We start from the raw sequence: 22,981 nt of genomic DNA, 5'->3' as shown, positions 1-22,981 counted from the left end.
CCCCACACACACACACACACACACACACACATGTGTCAATATCTTTAATAAAGATTCTATCCTCAGCTGATATGAATACATTTCTAAATGAGACATTATGCAAGTGATTTAATTGGCAATCCTGCTTCTTGTTAAGGGTATAAATTACATCTGAAGACCACCTGTTTGCTGTTTTAAATTCTCTAAAGGGCCTTTACTAGTTTGTGTAGCTTATTGATGCGATTTTAATGATACAATTGTGCTGCAGTTTCAGCAAGAAGTATCCACACAATCATGATGAACAACCAAGAACAACCAAGATAATGTGATCATCGAGCAGCAAATTTTGAGAACAGAAGTTATGCATTAGTTAATCCTGTCAAATCTTTACATGCATAAAAGAAGTAAAGAAAAAAACAAGTTGCAAAAATTTTCAGGTGTATGCTGCTCTAAGTCCACTTAGAATAGTTTATTCAAATTATCTGGTTATTTTTAGACTTTGATGTCTAAATGAAAGCAGCCTTCAACACAGTGGCGTTGAGGTTTGGGAAGGTTGCACTAGATCTTAAGTCAGCCCTGCCGAACTCATTCCAAACCCAGTTATGAAGTGTATTTGGAGTTGAATACCCAGACATGTCCGGGTTTCAATTATTTATATGTGGATTTAAGGTTATATTGACAAATTTAGATGCACCGCTCCTTCAATTTCTCCTCCCCATTGTAAGCAGGTGAAAATACCCACAACAGGATTCTGTCATCATCATGCTGGATAGCTAGTACCGACTTCTTAGGTTTCAAATCCTCCCATTGTGTCCTCCAAGCATCCTGTGTCATTTTGGTTCATATTTGTCTCATCTGATTGTTAATTATTCTTTTTCCAGAAGGTATTTGGCTTGTCTTTGTGGACAGCTACAAAATAAATTGACCTTCAGGTGTGGATGTTAGAGCAGGGGCTTCTTTCTTGGTACTCAGGTTGAGGTAAAACCTACTCTGTTGTGGACAGAAAACACTTAATGTCTAACTGTTTCAATGTCATTGCATGATTAATGCTTAATTGCTCCCAGCTTGTTCCTAAACCTCCCAAACATTGTCCTTTAATCTCAGGGTGAGAGTGCAAGATAGATAGTTTAAAGTTGGACACAGCTGGACACCGATTCCAAACACCCATCAAAAGAGGTTTTGAAATGGGTAAAGTTGGCTAAAATTCAGGTGCTGGAATTCCTTGTTCTCTGACATTGTAACATGTACAGTAATCCAAATGTGAATAAGCAAAAAGATATTTGTTATTAAACATGTTAGGAGGGGTGGCCTAGTGGTTAGGGCATTGCGCTTGGATCCCAAAGGTTCTGAGTTCAGACCCCACTGCCACAAACTGCATCTCTTGGTCCCTGAGCAAAACCCTTAACCCAAAACACTGCTCCCTGGATGCGCACAATGGCAGCCCACTGCTCACCAAGGGATGGGTTAAATGCAGAGAGCGAATTTTGTTGCTTTGTAGTTGTGACAAAATGTGATGGCAATAAAGTTTAATTGTATTCTATTCTATTTTATGTTAGGAAAAAGAACACCCCAAACATGGACTTTGATCCTTATTCTATTCATGGAATTGAAAACACAGAGTCACACTCAAACATACTTCTCTCTTTAAGGCCCAGCATGATGGACTGTTTGCAGTTTGCCTGAAGCTAGATGGGCGATGATGTTGAAACAGACCTTAGCCTCTTTGAACGTTGTTCCCTGAAATGTTGGCTGGAAAGTGTGGGAGTACACGTGGGAGAACAGAGCAAAACCTCATTAATACCTTCCCTGCAGTCATACGCAGCCATAGCGGCATCATTCTGTGTGGATTGTACTTTAGAAAATACAGAAAAATTAGAGGCTGGGACTCAGGCAAGCACATCTGGAGTAAGGCATGTCAGGTCGGGACATGAACCCAGTAGATTATTTACAGATTGATGTGACCAAGGTAGAAAAGCTGCTCTTAAACTGATTGATTTTGACTGTTTTAAAATAAAATATTGTAATCGAACTTTAATGGCTGTTTTTAGTTTATAGTGTTCCAAAAGCTTCTTATTCTGATGAATGAATAAAAATCAAAATCTTAATTTGGAATCGTGTCGCTAAATATTTGGAAAGGCTTTCCTCGTTGTTGTTAGGTTGCTGTGTGATTTAAAAAGTTAATTGTGGCATTTCTTTTTGCCAAATTCACTAAAGAATAACAGGATATCCAAATACTTTATAAATAGACAGTTCGTTATTTTATTTATGTCCATATCATGTATTTAAATGGAACTGAAGCCTTAACTTCTTACTATTTATGTTGAATAATAATAATAATAATATGTTAATAATAAAACAAATTTATGGATTTTCCAGCTTACCTTGCACATGATGCTACTTTATGGATTTGATCTGGAGAAAGTATTATATCGTTAATGAAGTGTAATGAAATCTTTGGATGTAGATTGGAGGGGGAAAAATGCTCATTTTCTCTGCTGTAGTTAAAAGGGCAGTGACACATGAATGGTGTAAAACACCCTACCCCCTGCAGAATGGAAGGGAAGTCTGTGCCATAAATACCCTGTGAAAGTCTGTTCCTCTCAGGATTTATAGCTCTGGAAGGAAACCTTCAATTCAAGCAACATTTGCTGATAGAAGCTCAGACCTTTCTTGGAGACAGTTCGATGTCAACTTGTCAGCATTTCACAAGAGAGCTGAGAAGAGAGGACCACACTGATTGATAGAGTGATGATATACTCAACAATAATGGATATTTGAAATGTTTTCTGAATTTCTTCCAGTCATCCATTTTTTGGAAAAAATAAAAATTGCTGTTGGAAAAAAAAAAACACCCCAAAAATTCCTATTAAATCTAACCATATCAAACCAATAAAAAATTAAGAGCTTTTTTCAAGATTCAACTTCCAAAGTTTTGATTGTTTATTCTTAAAAGTGAACAATAATATTTAGGAAAAGCAAATAAAGATGTCCCTAATTAGATTAGCACAGAGTAGTAAATATTAACATTAACAGGATGGACCAAAACGGTACAATCTAATAGAGTTTAGACTAATTTTAATAGATGGATGTTAAACCAGATTGACTGTCTCAGAATCTTAGTTTTCTCATTCTTTCAATTTTCTAAAATCAAGAAAAATTCAGAACATCTATATATCAACCTTTTCATTTTACATAATTGAAGAATAGTCATCTCAGTAACTAAGAAACTCCATAAAGAATGCCTCCTATGTAACTGCTCAACTTGAAGATAATCCATGCATAGAGTTGGCTCAAATTTAGCTGAATGTGGCAAAACTCTTAATTTGAAATAGAATTAAAACCAATAAAGCAGATGCTTTTAGCTCACTGTAACATGTGTGGTTTCATAGTTGCACAGACTCTCATTGATCAAGCTGACATCTTAAAATGAGGTAAACGTGAATGTGCTGGAGAGTGTTCTTCAGCTGCTGGTGAGTTTAGTGAAAAAGAGTGACATCTTGTGTAGAGTAAAGGTAAGCCTTGGGGGGTAGAAAACCTGCTGAATGCCTGCAAACAAACAGATTCCTGTTGTTTGTTTCTACTCTGATAGACCCTGAGTCTCTGACTCACTCCTCTCGGCCACACAGCTCTGTGTTTGAGCTCCTCCAAACAAGAAATTGGCCGTTTGTCTTTCCTGGGATCCGTAAACATCCTTGACACAAACAAGTTCCTCTGCAGTGGGAAAAGAGAAACTCACACCATTGAGGCAGCTGCACTCTCACTCCACCACAGCCTTTGAAGTGCTTCAGAGAGCGCTGATAATGGAGGCTCCTTACATCTTTATTCCTTTAATTTGAGTGTGGACGTAACAGGGTCCTGATACCTTGCAGCCATTGTCTAACATGACCTATAGAGAAACCTTTAAAGGAAATTAAAATATTATCTTTATTTTGCCTCAAAATCACATTTACTAGATTCCCAAAAATACAGTTACAATTACTTTCTATATGATTTAGAAATTACTGAGTGTAATAATTCAAATAGTTGTTCTTGGAGAGACTATTAGAGTCTGAGACTTTTCCTGTTTTATGTCGGTTAGGATACCAAATCTTTTTTCTACATGCCTAAATAATGAGACGGAAAAAAAAATATTATTCTCTTGATATTGTGTATAACTGCTGAATAAACTGTGCGACTTCAGTCAAAGTTCTTACAATAGCTTGTTGGAGTTTTAAGCCATTGGTTGTTGTGTAATTGGGTGTGCCCATAAATCCTCTGCTGGAGTAAGATCAGTCATAGATTAATGATGGTATGGATGAATGATGAAGGTAAGATCAATGATGGCTACTCTGAAACATTAACTTTTTTATTAACTTGATGAAATCCTTATTGTCTGTTTTGATGACCCATGTCCAGATTTCTCTGGACACTGATTTTGTGATGTTATCCCTGAGTAGGCCTATTTATAAAGTTGTACAAATGCATTTTCTGCACTAAGTTGCTTGCAGAGCTATTCTGAATAATAGCAGATCTACCTGATATTTTGGCTGATTTCTTGGATTTCCTGTGATCTCACAGCAGAAGGCAATGGGCTTTTTGATGTGTTTCTCTACAAGTTATCCATAGATGTGCTTTTAATTAACTTAAATGTGGAAAATTAAGGATAGTTATCTTACTGAATGTAAACCCTGAAACTATTTGAAAGAGAATAATACAAAATTATCTATTCTATTATTCCGGAACATAGCAATTATGTTAAGTAGTATATTTATATAATGGTAAGTGAAATTCAACAGTGAAAGATTAGGCCGATTTTTTGCAAGATGTGTGTTATGTGTCATTTAGTACAGTATCCCTGATTTCAGGTAACCTGAAGTCATCTTGTAAGTGATTCTTAAGGATGCTTTATATTTGCAGGAGCTAGGTTACTCCTCCCTCTACTCTGGCCACTTAAGATTAAAAACCGTCCCTCCCTCCTGCTTGCCCTGGGTGAGACGGTAAGGCATCTGTTTCAGGCTGCAGCCTGTCCCGCAGCCCCCAGGTCCTGTCTGGACTCCATGAAGACAAGCTTTTGATCAGTGACTTATGGCTCAAAAATCACAGACCAAACTGTGACATTCACGCTCCTTTTCAGTGTTTGTTGAGGCATTTAAACTTATAGTTGGATTGTGTAGGCTTCTATGAATATTGATAAAACTAAAGGCCTGTAATTAGCTGGGAATTCACAGCAAAACCAAAGCAGATTATTGCTTAAAATGATAAGAATTTCACTGCTAAAACCCTTCAAATGTGTGTTTTTTCAGTCAGAAAACCTCTGTTTAAATACGCTCTCAGACGATCTTCAAGGACTTGCTTGTTTGTACCTGCTGTGTGATTCTTCTCGTCCACTCAGCAGGACACCCTGTAGCCCAAGATCAGCTCCTTTCAGATCAAAAGAGTTCTGTGGCTCTTATCAGATAATATTCTTGTCCGCCTTCCCTCCCCTTTGAGTCCAGTCTCCTCACACTGTTGACCTGGATCATGCGCGCTGTTTCTTACGGCCCCTTTGGCCTTTCCTCCTCTTATCAGTGTGATGGCCAGGCCGTGATAAGGCAGGCCTCAGGACAGAGGGAGGGAGCTGTCCTGTCTTCAACAGTTGCATAACTTTAAAGGAGTGCAGCGGTTATCTGTGTTTTTATGCAAAAAGTATAAGGGCCGAATCACTCTTCTTTCACAGCCACAGACTTTAAGTAATTTTATGCCGCAGTTTAAAATGGCAAATAATTATTAGGTGATAAAGGAAAATTATAGTTTTTTTGTACAACTAAAATCCAAAAGTGGGGCATTAGTAGTAAATAAAGAGCTCAAGATCCTATACATACGCATAACCCAAAACAGTTGCAACTATTTTGGATTATTTTTCCATCTGCTTTCTTCTACTTTGTTTTACAGAAAAAGCTCAGGCTCAGTCAGATTGATTAAAAAGTGTTAAACTATATAAACTTTTAAGTCTTATGAAAGATTTTCATTTGCATTTCGTCAGAATTTAGATTAAAACATTTTACCATCTAAACCAAAGGACCCAAACTCTGTTCTTTAAGGGTCAATGTCCATCAGATTTTACATGTGTTTCTTCTTCAATGCTGCTGAGTCAAAAAATGTGCCGATTTACAGGCAGAGGTGCGGACTTTGACAGATTTGATGACTTGAGACATGAATTACGTATTTCGGCAAAGACCTGAACACTGAAGACTTGATTCTTTCTTTAGAATGACTTAAAGTTCTTACTGAAGTAAAAAAAAAAAAACTGCAGAAAACATGCAAAATATTACAAATAAATAAATACTGATTTACACCTATAGTTTATTTGAATCATTAACGTTTTAGGGATAGTTCAACATGACTTGTTAATGTCCTAAAACTTAAACTATAGGGCTTGACCTGGGACTTGTCCAATTTTTGACTTGACACTTGCCTTTCACTTGAAGAGTAATGATTTGTTAATGGGACTCTGTAGATCTTTGTTTCACATTGTTTAACAGGGATGGTGTATTAAGGGAAATATTCAGTGTTAAACTGTCCTCTCATTCTCAGTTTAGTGATCCAAATCATGTTTGGTTTGTAATAGAATCCAATAAAAGCAAGAGGCGAGATGAAGCAATAATACATGCAGCACTTTGTATAAAAGGAACTGGAAATGGGGAATAGGGCATGAACAACAAGCATAGAAATAACAAAGGAAGGAAACAGTGATGAGAGATGAAAACCAGGCAGCTGATATACAAGAAAGAATGAATAGAAAAGTCGTGGTGAGCAGGTGAGAGTAGTCAGGTGGAAATGAGCAACAGCTGAAAACAATGAGGGCAGAGAGCTGAGGGGGACAGAGAATGATTAACAGGGGCAGAGATGAAGGAACACAGGCATAGATCAAACTGAAATTGTTTTTTTTACACAAGAATAAAAAAAATGAATTAAGATGTAAAACAATAGAACAAAACAGGTCCCATTGAAGGGATATAAACAGTAAGAAAGAGACGTAATATGGATCAAAACTCAGTTAAAACCTCCTCAAAATAAAGGATTGTAGAATGAACTGTGAGATGAGCAACTTACAACATAACCCTTGTTCTTCACAACTTCATCCTGGACCTGTACACTGTGTTCAGGGCTCACTAAGAAAATATGTAAAATGTTTAGATAGGTGTGAGTATTGCACTTTTAACTGCTCAGTATAGACAGCAACCTTAACGTTGATCTTATATGAGGCTATGTTATTTTTCGGTGTATTAGGATTTATTTAAAAAAAAAAATACCCAAATCTGCCAGTGTTACAGTATGAAAACTCCACGTGCCTCATTGTTGGATGTGTTCAGGCAGACAGACAGGGGAGACTGGTGTCCAAAGCCACGACCCTGCTCTGACCCAAGCAAAGGAAATGGTCACGCTGCTCGAGACAAAGAAGGGCAAAGGAGAGTCTGAGGGGCCGGCTGGTTCGGCCACTAACAATAGCTGAGTGCTCTTCGACCGCGGGCCAAACAAAGGCCAGGGAAACTCCCCCCTACCCACTCCCACGTGGAAAAAGAGCTGGCATTTCACACCGCTCCGTGAACAGCCATTCAGTCAGAGTACTGTTTAACCTGGCTACTGAAATCAAAATGAGTTAGAAGCCTGACTTCTCTCTCACCATCAAATCCATTCACAAGATTTCCTCTTTGAATATTATCAAAAAAAGAAATCTTCAATTTCAGAATGTTCCAAATTCCTGTGAATATTTCTTCAAAGTGTGTAATTATTAGGCCAACTGATAAATCAGATGTATTGATGCTGGTAAGAAGGAACAGCTCCCTGGGGAACAGGGGAGCATGACCAGACCCTCCGTCTGGGTCAGCATACCCTCGAGCCAGGGCTGAGAGAGAGGCAGTGACATGACCCTCTCTGTCCTCAATAGACTGCTCCTCCTTTCTACCTGTACGCAGCTCAGATCAAGGTGCGGGGGGACGCATATCAAAAAGGCTTCGGCCTTTGATGTGGACAGAAACACAAACACTGATTTGAGCAGAGTCGTAACAGCTTATTTGTTCCCTTTAGTCATTCATTGAGCTGCTTGTTGAATGTGTATGCCTTCAAAGGACTGGTGCATGCACCAATGCTACAGTAGCCGGGGAGGCCCTGAGAGGTGCCTGGCCTGTAGAGGTTGCAGGGAGGCCATCTGGCTTCCTGTTCCTTAGATTTGGTATTGATTTATTGAATGTACATAGGAAGATAAGAGGAGAACAGCTGCCAAAAGTTTTCCTCTGCCTCCTTAGACATTATAGACCTCCTGCTCATCTAAACTGACTAAAGAGGTAATGGATGATTGCTAAAATAATAGAAAGAAATGGTTTGAAATGTGGTTTTGTTCTGCATTTCATTGAAACCAGAAAAACAATCTAAATACTCTTCTTGAGTAAACCTCTTAAACTTTCACAGATAGTCTCCATGTATGCCAAGATTAAATTACACACCATATACACTCTTAATTATCTGTCAGCTTCCGAGATTATTAGCTATTAGATTTCTACGTGCAAAACATCTATTCCTTTTATTCTACTTCGCAATTATGTAATACTGTGGGTCAGTCAAATAAAATCCCAATAAAGTAAATGGAAATTTGTTTTTACAGACACTCTGCAGGAACTGTAAGAGCATTTACAGGTCTGTCAGGATAAAGACGTTTCCCAATAATGAGGCGCTAAATCCTAACAAATCCTGACAGCCTTTTCACAGTTTGCATCATCGGATACATCTCAAAATCAGAATAAGGACTCTCAGCATAACAAGTCTCTGGTTCCTGTTAAGTGAGCCAGGACCAGTTTGGCCTGAGCCTCACATTCAGAGGTGTGAACGCAGCGCTACAGTGAATGGTAGTTATCCCTGATTTTTTTTTTTTTTTCTCTCACTAACACCCCCCTCCTACTCCTTTAAAACAAAAAAAGACCAACACACACAGACAGACTCTGGTGTCAGCTATCCACAGCCTGTTCCTCTTCACCCTCCCCCACCCTTTCTTCCCTTTCTCTCTACCCTACCAACACAAGTCTGTGATGTGGCAGTCTTAGATAAAAAAGGCGAGAACTTTATTGCAGCAGACTGTGAGGTTTTGACCAGAACTAAGGCAGAGGCCTTCATGCAGGCTCCTCTGGTATTGGGCGCCCTCTGTTGACCACCCTGAGCCCATAGTGGTCTCTTAGGTTCTTGCAGCAATGCACTTCAAAGTGAGAGATCAAGGACTGACTTGCGCATGACATCCAGAGAATGACAATACCACAGCCAGCCTACGACTGCAGCAAGGTGCCTGTAGCAGAGACACAAAGGCATGCAGGCAGCTCCCGCGCTGGTTTCCCTCACAGAGGAAGCGTCCATGCAGGAGCCGGGGGGCCGGGGGGATGGTTATACATACAGGAAGGAGGCAGTGCAAGGTCTGTGGTGGGCAGGGGCAACGTGAGGGGCATAGGAAGGACAGCAGAGGAGACGGGCTGGCAGCTGACTGTTTGATTGTTGAAGCATTAATTGATAAGATACATTACTTATCTTTAAGACCTGAGAGTATGACACACATGTGACAATGAGGTCCTCCTTTTTCCTATAAGTTTGGACCTCCTCCACCTCCTAAAGTGGACCCAACCCTCCTAACATATGAGAAGATAATATTTATTCATGGTATAAACTAGAAAAAGTAAGACTCGCATGTTCAGTGCAGGCATGGACACACCCATAAACAAACCCCAGAAGTCGGAGTGAGGGGGAGTGTAAGGAGCAGCCTCTTGTGATCAGGCTGTCATTTCCTCTCCTGGGTTCTGTTGTTTCTGAAAAAAGTCCTTTGTGAAGGAACCAAGTGGCCAGTGACAGAAGGTGGGCTCCTCGTGTGGAGCTGCTGAGACTGTCATGGAAGGGGGCGGAGGTCGGTCCCCTGGGAGGCTGAGACGAGGAGAAAAACAAACAGGGGAATGAAACAGGACAGCAAAAATCCAGTCCCTGCTGGTGAATACGCTTTAGAGCAAATCAAATGTGATTTACAGTATGCTGTTGGGTACAGTAAAGAAAACAAGGGAAACGATGACAAATCTGTCTGGTGCCGACTTAGGATGAAACTTTGACTGCAGTTCTTCAATTATAAAGAGGAAATGAGAGTATTTGAAACCTACACTCCGTTTTCACCACATTAAAACCACAGACTATAGTGTGTTTTGTTTTTATTCAATACCCCAGACCAACACAGACAAGCATATAATGTTACATTGAAATAAAATGTCAATATTGTTTAATTTTTCTTAGCTAAAACATAAATGAGGCCTATTTAAAGCCCAGCTGAGAATCAGTGGAAGAAACCAAAAATGTATTTGGCCTTTGCCGTATTTGCAAACAAGAAAGGGCTGAAAGATTTCAGCACAAAGCTAGTTACAAACCTCCAAATACTTTGCAGCTGTTTTAAGTGTTTACTTAAGGGGTTATAATACAAATGCATACCACAAGTTTAAGTTTTTCGTGTATAAAATGCTTTTTAAAGTCTTCGCCTCCTTTTTTTCAATGTCACAACTATGTGGAACTATGTGTTGGTCTGTCACATAAAATCCAATCAAAAACATTATAGAACTGTGTGGTTGTTAAGGAGGAAAATGTAACAGAGTTCAAGGATTATAAACACTTTAGCAAGGCACCCTAGCTACTGTAATAAAGATAAACGTTATGTCATTGCTTTACTGATAAAGGTAGCTCGTTTAACTCAGAAGATAGAATAGCCAGTTATTTATCATCATAGAAATACACAAAAAGTCAGAGTCAAAGTCAGCTTTATTGACAATTTACGACATATGGAGGACAATGGGTTGTACTGAAGGGTCTTTAAATTAATCCAAGACCTTTTTTTGATGAATAAAGTAGAAAAAAAAAGTAGGTTAAAAACTGTTTACATATATAGTTATATATGTTTGGGTTTAATGAGTGCAGAACAGTGCGTGCAGAAGCTCTGCTAAGGTGAGGTTTGTTACACGCAGAAGGTCCCTCAAGTTCATTCATTTATTCATTCATTAATTCATGGCAGGATCTAATGTGATGATAAAAAGAAAAGAAAATGCATTTATAAAGTCTAAGCTGAGCACAGTTTTTACTTCTGCCTCTATCACTGTACAAATCTGACTCTATACAAATGAGACCTCTCATGGGATTTCACAAAGTTTCATAGTTGGTTATGATCTACAGAAGGGTGCTGCCCATAAATGATCAAACAGAAAATACAATGTCGTAAAGATCATACATTTTTCCGAACAATACAAACGCCTTATTGAGAAGACAAAAAATGTCGAAGAAAACAGTTAAATATCAATCCCATGCAAGGAAATGCAGATAGTAGCAGCTGCATAGTAAATAACAAGCTGTTAAGGATTTTTAGTGTGCTATAGGTAATTTTATTTAAGGCAAAATTTAAAGCAGTCCTCTAATCATGAGTCAAAAAAACTGAAGTGAAACTTAACACTTTGTTGTGTTTCCTGGCCCTAAATAGCACCTAGAAAACCAGTTACATGGTGAAGAAATCTGCAAAGACTCTGAATAATCTGTAGTATAAGACATTTGACATAGATCATAGTCAGTCAAATTTCAGATTAAATCCAACCTTTTCAACAAAAAATTTGAAAAGTCTTTTGAAATGCTGAGGTGGAGATAAAGCGTCTGAGCCATAAGAATGCAACCAAAAAATTATACTTTAATGTACAAACTGTGTATTGTGCATGTTTAAAAAGGAAGTAAATCTGCTTTGCAGTTTATACTATTCTCTTTTAATATTAACTGTTACTGTATTGAATGACATGCAAAAAAAAACCCCAACATATAACAGCTTTATAGTTTGTTTGTTTTTGTTTTTTTTGTTTACAAATTTGCTAATAACGTGCATGTATTTTGTGAGAATTTTATGTGAGAGATCAACACAAAGTGGAATACAACTGTGACAGAGAGGAATAAGAAGGATTGCTTTTAATATTTAAAGTATTGGTCTGTTTCTCCCTATTCTTTCTGAAAGATGTCACTGCTGCTTCCACCTCTACTGGCTGACCTGCGAGTAGAGGTGGAACCAGCAGAAGTAGAGCCAGTATATTTTTAAAGAAAACCATAAGAAAGTCATGTACTGTACAGTAGATGATGTCATAATGAAACTTTAAGACTAACAGGAATATGCTGTTTGTGAAGGAAATCATCTCCATTAGGAAGCATGGTGTAAACACCTTCATACTGTAGGGACGCTTCTCTTCAGCCCAGAAAAGGAATCTGGTTGGAGTTGATGGGACGATGGATATAGATCAGTAAAAGGTAATAACCTGCTAAAAGCTGCAAAATGCAGTTAAAATGGGACAGAGTAGGACACTGACTAAACATATACCCAGAGCTACGTGATGTCTTCTTTGTGGGTTAGAGTAATATGTCCAAGTCTGCAAGAAAAACAATTAAATTGACTTATGGCCACATGCAATAAAGTGAAAATACATTTATTTTTAAAAAAGAAGGGTCTGGAACACATTTTTTTTTTTTATCCATCCAGTGCAGAATTACTTTGTGGGTTTAATGTGGTAAAATGCAACAGAGCTCTTGAGATTTGAACATTTTTAATGGCATTGTAGATACTACAATATACATCACAGTATTACAAAAAAAAGTATTGTTTATCGGATATTTACAAATCACATTTATACATAAATAAATAACTAGATAAATTAATATTTATGTGTGTGTGATTTTTATGGCAGTTTAATGGGGTATATTGTTCAAAGAAGTGGGTAGAAGTATGAACTTGCAGATGTTCCCGGCCATTATCCATAGACTGCATGAATCATAAATTCTCCTAAAAACGCAGCAAACAATCCAATAAAAACACACAACGCAATGTTTCACCTTTCTACAGCATACAATGCATGCAGAATAAACAGTTACATGTACCTAGTCATCACTGTTTCAGCCTTATGTATAATACATATATAAAGTGAAATGACACTTTATATGATATTTTATGCTATTTCTTTGTGTGGAATAATTGCATAAACATCAACAATAGATAATTGTCACTCATATTAATAATATTAATCAATGTAATTGTACCTGTTTCGCATTTATATATCCATTGAGAAGTGAATTCATACATGATAATGTGAGCTAGTTTATGTTTGAACATGGCTTCAGTCCTGGAGCTAGACTCTTTCAAGGATTCACTCCCCATACTTTGAAACACAAAAGCTCTTTCCACTGTTTTTGTTTTTGTTAGTAAGGAAATTACATGGGCTAAGTTATAAAAACAATATTTCTACTTGATAATCTTTATCACAAAAGTGTTAATACTCTTTTGTTCCCTCACTATATTCTTTAGAAATACAACACTTGTCCATATTCTTGTAATTCTTAAAATTTAGAGCACATTTCCAATTTTTTTTTCCTGTGTGTGTTTTTACTTTTTATTTCGTATGTAACAGCTCCACAACCATTGGCAAATCACAAGAATATAACACAAAAACAAAAACAACAAAACATAACAGATTATACATATTCCTATTCAAATGAGAAAACCAGAATCTGGAGAAAACTAAACTAATGAGAAACTTTTTAACACAGTAGACTAAACATTTTAAGTGTAATTAGCTATTTTTTAATAGGTTTTAGGTGCAGCTTAATCAAATATGGCTAGAAACCATAGTGGAATATCTTTTGTATCATTTTGGCTCATTAAAATAGTTCCTAATATAGCTTATAAAATATTTTTATCAAACTTTAATGAATGACTTGTCTTTATACAAAGTTTGATTAAATGATCTACAAATAATCAATTGTTTAAAAAGTTGGCTGTACTTCTGTGACTACTGCAAAACACCCAAATTACTGTCATATTTTACTTTAAAGAAGATAGATATAGATTCAAATGTTTTTTAATACTTTGACAAAGAAATCAGGTTAATTTGATCTAAATTTCACCATCCTACATAATTAACAATCTTTTTGTTAAATCACAAAGTGCTAAATTTTAAACAAAATCATTTTGTCCTACACTTGATTAATAATAATGTTCCCCTGATTAAAACTGGATAAAGACATATAGATTAAAGAACAATGAAAAATGACTTTAATAAAAATAGTGAGATTTAAACTGGTAACACAAAAATTAGATATTTTAAGGGAAGATAAAATCTATTCTTAAGTCCAATTTAAGTTTTGAAGAAAGGCAGAAAAAGTAAAAAAAAAAAAAATAGAAAGTAAAAACTCCTTAACCTAAAAGTGTTTTGAGATACAAAATGAAATCTGTCTGTGCCAAACAATATACAACTTTAATTCATTTCCAGCTCAAAGAAATATTCAATTTATTCGTAAAGAAATAGATTTTCTTAAAGTTTCACAACAAACGCATTTTATTCTGTGACTTTTATATTGCTTTAATTTGTATTGACAAAACTTCAACTGGACCTAAAGTAAAAGGACAAAATATAACTATTGTGACTAAATAGTTTTGTAATCTTTGCTGTGAATTAACCAAAATTAAAATGAGGAATTGGAATTAAACAAAATGAAAAGTTATTTATGTACTTACTCTTTATTTATACATTGTACATGTATGTACACCTAATTATGTTAATTTGTAAATAATCTATTTTTTTGTAATTATTTAAATATGTTTATTTTTATTACATATGCACAATTAAAATGTAATTAATTCCCTTTTTATAAAATTACATGTTGTTAATTTGATATCTGTTCAGACAGTGTAAAGCTTCAACAGGGGTCTATGGCCCCTAGGGGGTCCACAGAGGTTCTGCATGGGGGTCGCAAAAGATATGGTTGATTAGACCTTTTTTTATATTCCCCTCTGCAGTTTTTTCCATTAATCTCAATGTTTTTAAATTTACATTAACATGAATTCAACACACTGTAGTAAACAGATAAATGGAGGCAGAAGATGTCTTTCAGTCATTAATGCACACATTCAGCGACACACAGAAGCTCTTTCAAATTGGGCACCGTTTCATTCACAACACCTGTCCCATCACCCAGGAATCAGAATCAGAAATACTTTAATAATCCCAGGGTTAAATTACTTTCGTTACATTACTCCAGCTGTAATAGAGTGACTATAGGACCAGGTTGATATATCACAATTTCATACAATATATATAATAAGGGGGTCCCCGCTCCATTTCGGCATCAGTTTGGGGGTCCTCGGCCTGGAAAACATTGAAGCACCCTGGGATAAAGTATCCATTGCTGACGTAAACCATGAAATATTTATAGCTGTTATAGTTCTGGAAAAAGAATCCAACATCTGATGGATTGAACATAGCAATAAGTCCACTTCAGACCAATTATATTGATGAAAGCAGTTTTATTCTCCCCCTCTGACCACCTATGCTTAAGATTAAAATGTAAAATATATTAATGACATGGTGCAACACCTTATCACAGAGAATTTAGTGAGTAAACTAGAATCCTATATGAAATATTTTGTGTAAAAATATACCTTTTAATTAAATATTCATATTAATTTGAACTTCTGTGATCTTTTGAAATATATGAGTAATGTGTTTATTGTGTCATAAAGTCATCTTTTGAATGTTGTTGCTTTTGGAATTCTATAATTTATTTGGTTATTAATTATATTCTTAAGCAGTCAGTTTGTTTATTTATTTATTGAACTGGGGATTTAAAAGTAGGTCAAAGGGCGCCCTCTTGTGTTCAGTCTGAGTTACTCCACAGGATTAAGTCAAAGTGACGTAAATATTTTTGTTACATTACACCTCAGGCTCCCACAGGACACACACTCAGTCACACTGAGACGTTTTTAAATTTAGATTGTTGACCCGTCCACACAGGTCACTGGCAGTCCCTCGAAGAACAGCGAAACCATCCCGGGTGGTCGAGGAGTTCAGAGTTCAGGCTAAAGCAACCAGAGACGATGGTGGTCTCGGTGAAAAACGACACACGGCTGACCGGTTCTCAGAGCTTCCTCTGCTCCGGTTTCGCTGGTTTCTTTAGCAAAACAGTCACGTCCCCCTTGGAAGTGGTGAAGATTAAAAGTCAGGTGGGAACTTTTCACTGCAAAGGAGGCTTCCTTCAAACTTTTATCGTCATCTACCAGAATGAAGGACTTCGAGGATTTTGGAAAGGAAACATGGCCTCCTGTCTCCGACTGTTTCCATATACAGCAGTTCACCTCACAACATACAAGAAGTAAGTCTAGCAGAAAAACCAAAGATCATAAATATGGACTTTTTATTTTATTTTTTATATATAGCGGCTTATATGACTGTTAATCTGCAAATTAGATACAATAAATTAGACTGAGTTGCAACTTTGTGCAGTTACCAACATTAAAAAATCAACATCCCCCTCCATAAAGTGGAGATATTTGATATTCACAAATAAAAAGGCTTTTCTGTTATTGTTTTGTCGTCTGCTGACATCTACTTCCTGTTTGAATCACGCGAGACGCACCCTCTTGCTTCCAGCCAATCAGAATGCTGTATTTACTCAGTCCAGTTTTAAACCTTCATGTGCTCGCTATGCCCGAAGTTTTGTCTCACAGGTAGGCTAAGGATAAATTTTTGCCCCTAGCAGGAACAGCAAAAGCACACAATAATATTTATTTAATCATATTTGGTGATTCTAGAATTATGTTTTTATCCAAGAAGCTTTTGCAGTTAGAGCAAAGTTCATTAATAGATTGGATGTAACGTTTTCAGATTGTTTTCAATTGATTTTGATATATATAATTTATTTACCTGCTGATGGAAATATAGCAGTTATGGTAACTGTGGTAAGAACAAAAAATAGCACCACCATATAATGTTAGAAGTACATGAGAAATACTCATTTCAGAGATATATTCAAAATATTAAAAAATATTTCATTTTATTTTATGTATTTTTTATATATATATATCGTTTACACATTTTGATGTCAAATCATTTCTTTTTTATTATCTTAAATATGTAAATACTGGGAAATTTTTGGGATGTTGGAGATAAATGGGAAGAAATTTGGAAAAAGATTCCTGATTTATATTATAGAGATAAAATATAACATTTGAAAGGAATGTTTTTATTAAAAAAAAACTTTTACTTTCCTTTAAAAAAAAAAACAACAAAAGATCTTATAGAGGTCATGTACCAAAACGTTTTCCAAGTATTTACTCCTTCTCTCTGAGAATAAGTCTAGTTATCTGTCTAATCTTGTCCATAAAAAATGTTTAGTAATTGGGCAAAATTTGCTTTAATATTTTTTCTGCCATTTAAATATTTTTAGACAAACTAAGCATTCATTACAGCGCTGTTCAACATTTAAAAAGAAACTTTGCTTTTTTGCTTTTGCTTTTATTCAAGTTGTTGAGTTAGTACCCTGGCAAGTGGTTTGTAATCTTTGCTGCCTGTAAGACCTTACTGAGGGGAAATCGGTGGTTCTCTATTGTTGGGTTACAAGAGGTCAAAACAAGCTGCTGATCTTTGACAGCATGGATACAGAGGAAATTTGCTTTAATCTGAGCAGTAATCCAACAGGGAGTCATAAATCCAGTCCAGTCAATCATGCTTTATAACATGTGTGTGCGAAAGTGGTTGCATAACGGTTAATCACACCCGCCATTCCCTTACTAGAAGAAACAACAGCTAATTCAGACATTTTTTTGGATTCAACACATTTTCTTGCTGGTGGTTTCAGTGCTAAATTGTTTTCACACCAATATCCACACCACTTGAACCGTTGTAGACGAATAATAAAAACGTTCCAGTCGGAAACATCTTATATTTCAGTTCCCCAAAAAAACATGCTTATTTGTTCTTTGTACAGGATAGTCCACCTTCATATGGATGAGTGGGGCTCCATCTCTCAGGGGAGGGCCATACTTGCTGGAGGGTTGGCTGGTGTCGCTGCAGCCCTGCTCACATATCCTCTGGAGGTGGCTGAGACCAGACTCATCATTCAGAACTGCAGACAGCCCTCCTATATCGGTGTAGCTCACACGCTCTCAAAGGTCTACAGGAATGAAGGGCTCTCTGCGCTTTATAGAGGATTTTCCCTCACTGTTTTGGGTATGTATGCATTATCCCAAGGGGTCTTCAATGTTTTCCATGATAAGAATTCCCAAACTGATGGCGAGATAGATCAGGGAACCCCTAATTATATATATTGTATGAAATTGTGTTATATCAAACTGGTCCTATAGTCACTCTATTACAGATGGAGTAATGTAATGAAAGTAATTTCTTCCTGGGATTATTAAAGTATTTCTGATTGTTATTCCTGGTTGATGGGACAGGTGTTGTGAATGAAATGGTGCTTAGCTTGAAAGAGCTCCTGTGTGTCGCTGAATGTGTGCATTGATGACTGAAAGACATCTTCTGCCTCCATTTATCTGTTTATTTCAGTGTGTTGAATTTATATTAATGTGTATTTAAAAACATTTCAAGTAGTGGAAAAAATTGCAGGGGGGAATATAAAAAAAAGTCTAATCAACGAAAACTTTCAAGACCCCCGTGCAGTATCTCTGTGGAACCCCTAGAGGTCGCAGACCCCCTGTTGAAGACCTCCGCCTTATCCTGTGTTTGTTTATTAAATCTGAGATCAATGCTCAATTGTATTTCTCTCCTACATCTTTCCTGCCTACAGGTGCAGTCCCCTTCTCTCTGGGATGCTATGCTGTTTACATGAATGTAGACAAGCTGTGGCCAGAGCCATCTTTTCGCTTTACTCCTCTGCAGAACTTCATTAATGGCTGCCTTGCTGCTGGAGTGGCTCAGACGCTCTCATACCCCTTTGAAACCGTTAAACGGAAAATGCAGGTGAGTTATCAGTTTGGCTGTTATTTTCATATCATGTTATTTAGTGTAACCTTCCTTTTCTGTTCACCTATGAACCTGAGTTAGGTTAGCCGATTAATTTACAAACTGAAGCCTGTTAAGATGATTAACAGGGGACAGATCCACATCTCTCTAATGCTGTGAAAGTTGCTGGAAACCCTGCAGATTTTGTCTGAAGACAAAGAAAATATAAAATTTGGTTTTGTCAGACTTTATAAACTGGCTTCTTTGGTTTAGGTTTTATTAAATTAGAGAAGCAGACAAATTGTTTCCCCTTTTATAGTAAAAAAAAAAGACCATCCTACTCTGGATCAGACTACTCTGCTTTTAATCAGTTTATTAAATGTGACTATTTACATAAATCCTTTTCAAAGAAAGGGTCACCCAGACCATGCTCCAAAAGAATACATACCATCCTGTTATTTCCATGGGTTTCTAAAAAGTTTGCAAACTGGATGCTTTTCTATGAATGAGGCAAACATGCAATAAGTGTAAAAACTAAAGTGATTTATGCTTCCTTTTTCCTTTAGTTATTTTAGTTTTAATAAAAGTTAAAATTTTCTGGTACACAAGTGCTTTAGATTTGATGATTTTGGCATATGTGAAAAACGTTGGTCTTTACCTTTTGTCTGTGTTTCAAACCAAGTGTTTCTCAGCTTCTCACCAGTCTTTAAGCCTTTTAAGAGCAACTAGAATGAAGATGCACACTGAATATGGAGCAAAGACAGGAAAGATAAAAATGTATTAGGAGCTCAGACACTGTATCCTTGTTAAAGGTAAAGACCAGTAGAACTTCTCCATGAAGCTTCTTGTTCTTTTGGGATTATTCATTTTGTTTTAAGGTTAATTAGACCATAGGTAACCGTCTGGAATTAATGAAGCTGATCTACAAGGTTTAGGTCTATATTTTCCACTTTGCACCCTCAGTCTGATTGTTAGCTATGCACCTTGGAGAACATCTGTATTCTTAAAAAAAGTATGAAAAAAATAACTTTAGTCTACTAACATTGTTTTCAATAATCTTTAAGGCTTTTAATAGAATATTTAATATACTCTATAGAAGGAAAAATACATATTTTAAGAAAAAAGTAAATCCATATCAACTGTTAAACATGGTGTGATATTGGTTTTGTTTTAGGTTCCTTTAAGCTGCATCTGGCACAGAGACGATCTTAGAACATCACAGTATTTCAAGACTACCAAAAGCAGTTTTTTTTTTTTTTTCCGGTGTCCAAAACTTAGTCTCAATGGCAGGACATGGATCTGGTAATGAGATAAAGACCCCGAAATACAAATTTATAATCTTTAGTTAATCTAAACCAAGGGAAATAAGTGAATAGTTGTATTGACAGGCCCGTGTGCTTACTTCTGAAACCAGGAGGAAAGCCTTTATTTGGCCTTTTTCAATGAGATGAATAGAGCTGTTGTCAGATGCATGAGGACAGAGATTCGTTCTTTGATGCCAAAATTGCTGCAAAGACACAATGTTTTTTTTCTTTGTCCATGTAATTTGGACCTCATCCTCAGGAGGGGATGTTGGCTCAAGAAGTAGAGGTTCTTCCTGCAGAGGTGTCAAGTAACAAAGTACTAATACTTCGTTACCTTTTGGCTATCTGTACTTTACTGGAGTATTTAATATTTAGACAGCTTTTTACTTCTACTACTTATACATGTAATTATCTCTACTTTCTACTTCTTACGTTTTAAAACTAGACTTGTTAGTTTTGTTTAATTTAGGTTATTTTCGCTATGGTCTTTTGGTATTTAAAAAACCCCCAAAAACCTTCAAAATAATTGGTTTCATCCAGACTATTAATTTCTTTCTGGTTGGTCTGTGTGCTGCACCAACTTCTTGTTCACCCCTTACCAAAATAAATAGTTTTTCAATATGATGCAAAGTTAAATTTACACTGCTGCCATTAGTATACAACTTAGAAAATGAAGTATAAGGAAATTATCATCTAGAATTGCAAGAAAATGCTCCTTTAATAGGGTAGTGCGGTAAAGCATCTGCCCTTAACATTTTGTCCTGCATTACTTTTACATTTATACATTAGGTAATTTAATAAAAAAAAATTATCTTTAGAGTTTTACTTCAGTAAAAAGCTAAATACATTCCACAAACGTGTTTTTACTACTTGAGTAGTAAACATTAATACTTTTGACACCTCTGTCTTCCTTCCTCTTGCCTGTGGTAGGTTCTGTAGCCTAGCTTCTGTCAGCGTGCCCATTGGTAGCCATGGCAACATGGTAGGTCACCTCCATCGTCTGAATGACCGAAAGTAACCTCAATCATTTGGCATCCCCAGCCGCACTTAGGGGCAATACAAGTTGGGCCGTTTACAGTTTATTTGTTTAATCACATAAAATACTAGGCTAACCCAGCATCAATTATTAAAAGCAAAGCCGGATTTTTGCTACATATAAGCAATAATGATGTCACCAAACCTTTACACTGTAATTTGGGAGAAAATTTTTTTTTTTTTCTGTTTTATTAAAGGATACCAATAAACTCTTTTTTTATTCACTGCATTTTTTTTTATCACAAAAGCTAAGATGTCTAAATGCACCAAAGGCTAAAAGGCCATAAAGTGATCAGGCTTTAGATAATTACCACCTGCTACATAGTCCCTTTGGCCTTTCATCACATTAAATTTAAGAACAAATAATTAGTCGCTTATGCTGTCAGTGGCTGTTGTGATATGTCTAATCAGGGTTTTGTTGCATAACCAAGCAAACAACTCATTATTGACTAACTTGAAAAAGAAACTTGGTTTAGGTCATTAATAGATTGTAACTTTTATTGTTTAGGTTCAAAATATAAAAGCTCCAAAAATAAAAAAGTGCAGCATATAGTTTTCTTCTTGTATATCAGAATATTTTAAATATAGTAAAATGAGATTGGATTTGCTGTAGTCAGTTCCTACTACAGGAACTTCTTGTGAAGTGACTGTCTTACCACTGTTTTACCAGAAGGGGGCAGTAAGTTTGAATCAAAGTCATTTACTGCACCTCAGCACAGTCAATGACCTTAACAGGGGCTGTAAAGTAATTGATCGGTAGACCTTTATCGGGGGAAAAAAGTGAATAATCAAATTGTAAAACAAGCCGTATAGATGAATAACAGTAAAAACATTTTATGTATAATTACTTCATGTTCTGTTTTTACCCTTTAATTCAAAATTGAGACTTTTCTGGGAAGGACACAGAGGGAATAATGGTACTGTAAAGGACTGAATACTCCATCCGGGTTTCGTCTGCCTATTATTAGATCTGACGTGGTTTAACAGCAGCTGGGAATGTGAATGTGCTCCAGGTCTGGCGAGCTATAGATAAGTTCTCTAAAGATAGTCCATAACTGTCAGATAGCAGGAGCTGTGAGAGCTGTGTTTCCACACAATTAAACCTATGCTGCTTTATTATAGTTTCCATTCAAATGCTTTGGTTTAATGAGAATCACGGGGTCAAACATTAATCCAGTGATGAGAAAAGATGAAAAAGACGCTTCCAGAAGCAGAAGGTTATAATTTAAGATAAGCGTGTTATAGTTTAACTTCTTAGTGAGCTTTATGTTTCCACTGCAAATTCTAAGACACCCACATGTGACCTCAGCAGTCGTAAAGCCCGCATGATGGCGGGCAGGATCTACGACATTTCCTACGTGAACTCAAAGACTCTCAGGACACTGCTGGCCCCACAGGAGGTTAAATATTTGGAAGTCCACCAGAGTCAGAAAGGAGAAAGCCTGTTGGAGGTGAATTGATGTCTACAGTCTGTCCAGGAGCCTTTCAGTGTGGACATTTTTCTACCTTTTTCAGCTCTGGGTGGCTCACAGACTTGTTCTCAAAGCTCCACTGTGTCGTCACTCTGCTGAGCTGTGGTTAAATAAACAACCAACAAACATTTTCCATCTGAAATAGTTCAACAGTCTTGTGGTTATATTTACTCCTTAATGCATTTGGTTTATCCCTCCTCTTAGCTTGTCCCAAAACATTATCAAACCGGCGCGTCCCAGTATATTGAAGATGTTTTGTTTAACAGCAAACACACATAGTGGAAGCAACTCTCAGTTGTGTACTGAAGTCTTGAAATTTTCCAGAGAAACCCTCAAACTTTCCTGCAGTGGACCTTCGGCCTACAGAATATATATATATATATATATATATATATATATATATATATATATA

The 22,981-nt window shown here is 36.6% G+C and overlaps 1 protein-coding gene across 1 annotated transcript in view; it reads left to right on the top strand.

Moving 5' to 3' along the window:
* The first annotated feature begins 15,895 nt into the window (after positions 1-15,895).
* Positions 15,896-22,981, top strand: part of slc25a43 (solute carrier family 25 member 43) — an 11,075-nt gene continuing 3,989 nt past the window's right edge. The window contains exons 1-3 of the mRNA XM_015387079.1: positions 15,896-16,170; positions 17,785-18,026; positions 18,604-18,776. Coding sequence (XP_015242565.1) covers positions 15,896-16,170; positions 17,785-18,026; positions 18,604-18,776 — 690 coding nt within the window. The remainder of the gene's footprint in view (positions 16,171-17,784; positions 18,027-18,603; positions 18,777-22,981) is intronic.

This window comes from Cyprinodon variegatus, unplaced genomic scaffold, assembly GCF_000732505.1.
Source record: "Cyprinodon variegatus isolate N-32 unplaced genomic scaffold, C_variegatus-1.0 Scaffold385, whole genome shotgun sequence".
Lineage (NCBI taxonomy): Eukaryota > Metazoa > Chordata > Actinopteri > Cyprinodontiformes > Cyprinodontidae > Cyprinodon > Cyprinodon variegatus.
The sequence above is the reverse complement of the archived record's forward strand: the minus strand, read 5'-3'. Positions and strand labels throughout refer to the sequence as shown.